This window comes from Elaeis guineensis, chromosome 13 (assembly GCF_000442705.2).
Source record: "Elaeis guineensis isolate ETL-2024a chromosome 13, EG11, whole genome shotgun sequence".
In the NCBI taxonomy this organism is placed as follows: domain Eukaryota; kingdom Viridiplantae; phylum Streptophyta; class Magnoliopsida; order Arecales; family Arecaceae; genus Elaeis; species Elaeis guineensis.
In genome coordinates, this window is record NC_026005.2 from 15,713,800 (window position 1) to 15,721,640 (window position 7,841).

At 37.3% G+C, this 7,841-nt stretch overlaps 1 protein-coding gene across 1 annotated transcript; it reads left to right on the plus strand.

The window, feature by feature from the left end:
* The first annotated feature begins 5,928 nt into the window (after positions 1 to 5,928).
* Positions 5,929 to 7,448, plus strand: LOC105056369 (deoxymugineic acid synthase 1-D). The gene is made up of 4 exons (XM_010938539.3): positions 5,929 to 6,291; positions 6,471 to 6,714; positions 6,796 to 6,975; positions 7,070 to 7,448. The coding sequence occupies exons 1-4, from the start codon at positions 5,963 to 5,965 to the stop codon at positions 7,292 to 7,294; spliced, it is 978 nt and encodes a 325-aa protein (XP_010936841.1). The 5' UTR covers positions 5,929 to 5,962; the 3' UTR covers positions 7,295 to 7,448.
* Positions 7,449 to 7,841: the final 393 nt, after the last annotated feature.

Here is a 7,841-nt window from a genome sequence, read left to right on the forward strand (position 1 = left end):
TGTGTACCCCTTCGCAACTAATCTTGCTTTATATCTATCAATGCTTCCATCTGTTTTGACTTTCACGGTGAACACCCATCTACATCCGATCGTCTTTTTTTCTTTGGGTAATGAAACAAGTTCCCAAGTAGCATTCTTTTGGAAAGCCTCCATCTTTTCATTCATCGCTTTTGTCCATTTTGGATCTGCCAGTGCATCCTGCACACTACTAGGAATAGATACTTTGGATAATAGATTAATAGTAAGTGCATACGATTTAGACAATCTATGAGTAGAGACATAATTGCTAATTGGATATTTAATGTTGGCTTTAGGATCAGGTTCATACTGTTTTCTTGGGACACCCTTGTTCGATCTTTATGGATATCTTGGAGCAAAATTTTCAGGAGAAACATTTGTTTCAAGAGACTCACATTAGACATGGGACTCGATATTGGACTAGAGATTACTTGAGGAGAAGAATTTTGGACATTTTGGATTGATTCGTTAGTTAATGATGTTAACATGGGCAACTCTACAGCCATTGGTGATTATGATTTATCTTCGGAAGGAACTACCTCCTCATTCTCAATTGCAGAAATACTATTAAAATTTTATGAACTACTGGTCCCAAAATTTTCATTCACTTTTTCCAGTTCAAAAAGCTCATCTCCTCTGTTGCCTTCTTATAATACGCTCTCTTCACTAAAGTTCTCCCTCTGAAGAGATGGTGCAGAAACTCCCCCTGAATAGTAAGGTTCTAACTCACAAAAAGAGGTATCCAAGGTTACATGTAACTTCCATGCTTGAGGATCATAGCACCGATATCCCTTCTGAAAATCTGAATAGCCAACAAATACACGTCATTTTGCACATGGATCATGTTTATTTTGCAAAATCTTAGGAATGTGAACATATACCGTACAACCAAAGACTCTTGGTTCAAGATTCGGGAGACGTAGAATTGAAAAAAAAGATTGCATCTTTTGTTGAGGGGTTTGGAAACCTATCACTTGAGAAGGTATTCGATTGATGAGATAAATGGCAAACTTCACTGCTTCTCCCCAATAGAACCGTGGCATGTTCATGCCAAAAAGGGAGGCACGAACCACCTCCATTATCTGCCTATTCTTCCTTTCCCCCAAGCCATTTTGTTGTAGAGTATAAGTACAAAAAGTATTATGTTGAATCCCATGTTGGCTTAGAAATTTTCCAAAAGAAGCATCTGCGAACTCCATTGCATTATCAAATTGCCAAACACAAATCTGCCTCTGATACTGAGTGCCCACCATGCTATGAAATTCTTGAAATGCTATACAAACATCATTTTTTTTGTGAAGCAGAGACACCCAAGTCATCCTAGTGCACTCATCAATAAATGTAACAAAATAACGAGCTTTAAAAATTGAAAAAATTTTTGCAGGCCCCCAAACATCAGAGTGTAGAACCATAAAAGCTTCTGAACATTTATTCAAACTTGGTAAATAAGAAACTCGATGGCTTTTGACCAGTTCACAAATATCATAATGAAAATTTGAAGTATTAAAATTTGAAAAAAGATGGGGTTGTAATTTTTTGAGATATCCAAAAAAAAGATATCCCAATCTTCAATGCCATAACCATATAGTTGCTCGATCTTTTTCTTCACTACTAGTGTGATATGTATGACTAAATTTCTATCCTCCATTCTCAGTTAGTTCTAAGTAATAGAGTTTGCCCCGATTAACACCATAACCAAGAATCTTCCTGGTCAGAATATCCTGAAAGACATAAAAAGAGAGTCAGAAAGTTACAATACAAGCAAGAGAGGAGGTTATTTGACTAACAGATAAAAGGTTATATTCAGGAGATGGAATGACTAGAACTGTATTTAGTGTGAGAGTGCTAGACAAGGTGACAGATCCTTCTTCAGTAATAAGAGAGATATTACCATTAGCTGTAGATATAATAGATTGGGAAGATGGATGAATAGATTATAATTGACCAGTCTCTAGTCATATGATCAGACGCACTTGTATCAATAATCCAAGTACTATTCTTAGAAGTTGTAGAGAATATATTTGCCTTACCACCAATACCTGGGTGAGTAGCATTTGCTGTGGGCTGTGATTTCTCCTCCACATTTGATTGGGCTTCCTCCATAGAAGTTACCATAGCCTTCCCTGCAATCTTCTTTCTTGATTTTTTTGAAAAATCCCACCACTCAGGATAGCCAATAATTTCATAACATCCCTGTTTCAAATGGCCTATTTCACCACAATGACTACATACAAAGTTGTTAGACTTTTCAGTTGATCGATTATTCTGATTCTTTGTCGAGCCAAATGATGATCCTTATCGAGTTTGGTTGGTTAGCATAGCCGAACTCTCAGAGATTAGCCGTGAGCCTCTCATTTTCTGTCTTTGTTGATATTCTCTCCTCACATATGCATATGTACTCTTCAAATTAAGTTTTGATTCATTTCGTAAGATTTCTTCATGAACCTGATCAAACTCAGAGTCGAGTCCACTCAGAAAGATACAAACTCAAAGCCTACCCATCGTGGAATGCAACTGGATCACTCCTTCAACTGTTCCTTCCTGAGAGGTAGTCTTTTGATCAATTTTCTAGAAAATAGCAATAAGCTCATTATAGTATGTTGATAATGGTCTATCATTTTGTGTGGTAGAAAAACATTTCTGATTCAATTCAAAGAGATGAGTTTCATTCAATCCATCGTAGAAGATTTTCGACACAGCCCCCCATATCTCCTTGGCTGTGAAAAGACGGATAAATCGTTGCATCAGTGTTGGGCTTATTGAGTCAATAAGCCAGCTTTTTACTCTATGATTTTTGGTAATCCATGTTTCATAATTGGGATCTTCGAGTGCAGACTTTTTCGTTTCTCCAGTAAGATATCCAGTTTTGTTGCGAGCGCCAATACACATCTCCATAAGCTGAGACCATAATTGATTATTTGTCTCATCCAGTATGATACTGGTAAGAAAAACAGAATTGTCTTGGTGGATAATGATAGGTAGTATTGAGTTGTTCGATGCAACTGGGACAATGGGATTAAAAACAGCCATTTAGGTTCAAATGGAGAAGAAAAGATGGAGGTGAAAATTTTCGTGTAAAAGCTTTAGAAAGCGAGATTCGATTCGTGTTCAGCAGTTCTTTTAGAATTAAAATTGCTCTGATACCATATTAGACAATAGTAAATAAATATTTTTCGATATATTATTTTTTTTTTCAAATTGGAGCCCATATATAGATACAATTATACCATAGTAATAGAAAACAATCCTATTCTAAAGAAACTAAATATTCCTATATACAAGATTTGATAACTATACATAAAGACAACTATACATAAGATTTGACAACTATACACAAGATTTGATAACTAATCCGATTCCTATAATTATAAAATTAATCTGATAATTATAATCCACAGACAGCTCATGCCTACAGATATATATGCTGATACACCACCATCTTACTGGTGTTCCTGTTTTGATTTCAACCGGCATCAACATATACAAGTTTCTGAAACAGCAAAGACAACTTGGGTGTTAAAAGATTGGTTATATTTTTTCTGTTACATTGATACTTTGCTGGATCTTCACTTCTTTTGTTTTTCCACCACTTTTTTGAAGAACAGTGTGTTGGTTCATTTAAGATTTGCGTGATCCAGATGGTTTTGGGTTGGTTAATCTTTGTACGTAATTTCTCATACTTCTGTAATCTTTTCAGTTTCCTTAATGCACAGCCGCAGGCTCCCCCCGTTTACCAGGAAAAAAAAAAAAAAAAGGCATGGAGCCCATAGAAACGAGTGGCATGATTGTACGGCCACATGGTGCAACAATTCTCTGATCATATTTTATGTTCTTCTTAGGATTTTTAAAACAAAAAAAATGGCAGTATAATTTTAATAATTCAGCACATCCAGTCACTTATTTGAAAAATACATTTATTGTTCTTGAGGCAAGGGCTTGTTCCCAGGATATTATTTTGTCTCCCGTGGGGACCCACTGGAGATTTGCAGAATCTCTGGTCTAATTGCGTTTGCGTGTTGCGGTTGCGAGACTGGCATGGAAGCCATGCGCAAGTAAAAAATTTGGCAGGCACGTGAACTGCCAGAGAAGCATTTGAATGAACTGCCAGAGAAGCATTTGAATGCGTTAGCATGAAGGGACGTACATTGTTTTTTTTGAGTGAATTTTTAAACAAATTTGTGGTTATTAATACTTTAAATCGATTAGATCGCTTTTGGTGAATAAAATTGGGAACCTACAAGATTAAGAGAGATAGAAAAGGAGATAATCATAAGGGCAATAGCGTGACTGAAAGAGGGAAAAATGCAGGTCTATGATTAACTTTTTGATAGAATTACAAAATAACAGAAACATATATATATATATATATATTTTTACTTTTATCCATGTAAATAATCAACGTAAAAGTATAACAAACAAGTTTCTTATTTTTTATCCTGAGACAAACTCAAATCCATTTGGTTAGCTTTGATGAATAACATTTGGAAAAAGACAACATCTACTGAGACATAACAAGGAGAGAGAAACAAATAGGCTTATATCTAAATTTTAGTAGAATTCTTATCAGATTTTATCAATGTGTGTACCCTGTAAATATGAAGTTTAATCAACAAATCACTTATCCTTCATCCAGAGGCAAATATGATAGAGATCCTACAACCTCAACTTCCTCTTTTTAATATACTATAGATATTTTTTCTTCAAAAAATAAGCACTACATAATATATATAGCTTATCAACAAATCACTTATTCTTCATCCAGAGGCAAATATGATAGAGATCCTACAACCTCAACTTCCTCTTTTTAATATACTATAGATATCTTTTCTTCAAAAAATAAGCACTACATTATATATACAGCTTACTGTGACTCCTTAATTAAATCAGAAAACTGTAATTTAGGTGTTTGTTTCCTACAAACAAAAATAAAAAGGCTGCAAAGCATGTGAGCCACATGGCAAAAGAGAATGTTAATGTGGCTTGAATTTTGAATATTTTTATGGACTCGAACTATGATCCGATCCGAAAAACCCGCGTTGTGACCTGAATGAAATTTTTTGAGAGATTTGTGGTGGTAGCGGGCATTGCCTAGACTTGATTGATGTTTGTAGTGCTCAGTAATATCCTTGCGAGGGCATTTGGCAAGACAGAGTGTTGAGATGATTTTGTTGATAATAGTGAAAATTTAAGTCAAGGGGAAGAATTGTTAATGTGGCTTGAATTTTGAATATTTTTATGGGCTCGAACTATGACCCGATCCGAAAAGACCGCGTTGCGATCTGAATAAAATTTTTTGGGAGGTCTGTGGTGGTAGCGGATCAGTATAAATATTGTACTTTCTGTCAATCTTGACAGTTTTGTGAGAGAGGTTTGGGAAATCAAATTGTGGCTAGGGTTTGGAGAGTTCTGAATGATTGTATCTCTCTTTTCATCATAGTGAAATTTTTCTCTCGTGTCTTGTTCGTGGACGTAGACTTTTCAGCCGAACCACATAAATTTTGTGTTTATTTTTTCTTTTCTTTTCTATTTTGTGTAATTATACGAATCTGTATGTGTCCTATTCATGTGCTTGCTGTAACAGAGAAGAAATCTTGCTTGAATCCTTGGTAAGATCATATAACCACCATAAGACAAACATCTTTATGGCTGGTCCCCTTTCCCTACCTCCCTAATTAAAGAAAAGCACACCACAAACAATCTTTCACACATCAAGATATATATGAACGATATCCAAATCTCTGAGTTCATCTTTTACCTATGTTCAAAATAACCTTCTGTCAGAGGGTCAAAAAAAGAAGCTTGCACGTTGTAGAGAGAGAGAGAGAGAGAGAGAGAGAGAGAGAGAGAAAAGCTTGCATGTGATCCACCTTTGCTTCCATTTTGGCAGCTCACTCTATATAAGCTTGGAGATTACATTCTCCGCTAAGATAACAATCACAACAACATGGCAAGTATATGTGTGAGAAGTATCCCGGAGGTCTCCCTGAGCTCAGGCTCAAAAGCCATGCCTCTGATTGGCTTGGGCACTGCAGTCTACCCCTTTGCTCCATCTGACGCCATGCGATCCGCCATTCTATGGGCGATCGAGCTTGGCTATCGACACTTTGACGCTGCTGCTCTATACCAATCTGAGCAGCCTCTAGGTGAGGTTATATCTGAGGCCCTCAGCTCCGGCCTCATCAAATCCCGAGATGAGCTCTTCATCACCTCCAAGCTGTGGTGTAGTGATGCTCACCGTGAGCATGTCCTCCCAGCACTCCGTAAAACTCTTCGGTAAAAGCCCATAATGCAATGAAGTAATGAACCATCACTTTTGCTTCCTATCCAACTAGTTTTCTTTGCCTCAGAAATATACTCAATTCTTCCACTAAGTCAACTTAACCTGGAGCTATGGTCTAAAACCTATCCCATTTTGATGGAACAAGGCTTAAATGAATTGCTTACTGTTTCAGGAATCTTCAATTGGAGTACCTTGATCTTTATCTCATCCATTGGCCCGCGAGCACGAAGCCAGGAAAGTATGAGTTTCCACCATCAAAGGAGGACCTTTTGCCATTTGATATGAAATCAGTGTGGGAAGAGATGGAGGAGTGCCAGAGGCAAGGGCTGACAAAGTTCATTGGAGTCAGCAATTTCTCCTGCAAGAAGCTGGAGGCACTACTCTCAACTGCGAGAATTCCTCCCGCTGTCAATCAAGTGAGTGAGGCTGGGGTGACTTTCATTTTCGAACTTAATATAAATAGATTATGATGATTTGAATCAATTCTTTTGGTTTAGGTTGAGGTGAATCCTTTATGGCAGCAAAAGAAGTTGAGACAATTTTGTGCAGCCAAGGGAATTCAAGTGTGTGCTTACTCACCTTTAGGAGCAAAAGGAACTTCATGGGGCACAGCTCGGGTTATGGAATGTGATGTTCTGAAAGAGATTGCTGAAGCTAAAGGGAAGACTCTGGCTCAGGTAAGTTCAGAAGCATAACTAACCTATTTTGCTACAACCTTGTAAACTTTCACCACTGTACTTTGGTGCATAACATCCATTAACATTTCCATAGATCTGCCTAAGGTGGGTATATGAGCAAGGAGCCTGTTTGCTGGTGAAGAGCTTTGATGAGAAGAGGATCATGGAGAACCTGGACATACTGGATTGGGAGTTGACGGAAGAAGAGAGGCTAAAGATCAGCCGGATTCCACAGTGCAAAGGATGTTTAGGAATGGGGTTTGTTTCAGCTGATGGACCCTATAAATCCCTCATGGAACTTTGGGATGGTGAGATCTAAGGGTTGAGATGAGTTGTTGCAACTTTTATGATATTGTTTTCTATGTATGACTAGTTGAAGCAAAGTCCTTTCTATTCTGGAAGTTTATCAAGAGTTTAGTCTATCAACATTTCAGTAATATAAACCATCATCTCAAATTTGTCCAATTTGTTGACATGAGGATTTTTCTCACTCCATTCTACCATATATAATTACTATCTGGGCTACCTAACATGTGACCTGAATGCCTGCTTGAGATATTTTATGTACTGGATTCCCCGGGGGTATGGCATCTTGACCTGCAGTGCCATCAGGCTTTGATCCCTGGGGTTCGACAGAGGAAATCAGGCAGGACAGTGTCATGGTGGTCAGTTCATTTACAATTCATGCATTCCTCGAAAAAGTTTACGCAGAATATCCCCGAGATCTCATCTAAATCCAACCTAATAATGGATCTACACTTACCTCATTCTTTAATCAAGAAATGAAATTTGCCACTTTTAATCGCTGCGTCATTTCAGAGTTTTTTTTAAAAATTCACATTTTCTAGAAAAACTCCAGCAAACTG

Bases quoted from the DNA above. Each gene is read 5' to 3' on its own strand.
- LOC105056369 (XM_010938539.3), top strand. From the start codon at position 5,963: ATGGCAAGTATATGTGTGAGAAGTATCCCGGAGGTCTCCCTGAGCTCA. The intron at 6,292-6,470 runs GTAAAAGCCCAT...TTACTGTTTCAG, and splicing joins GCACTCCGTAAAACTCTTCG to GAATCTTCAATTGGAGTACC. The intron at 6,976-7,069 runs GTAAGTTCAGAA...ACATTTCCATAG, and splicing joins AAGGGAAGACTCTGGCTCAG to ATCTGCCTAAGGTGGGTATA.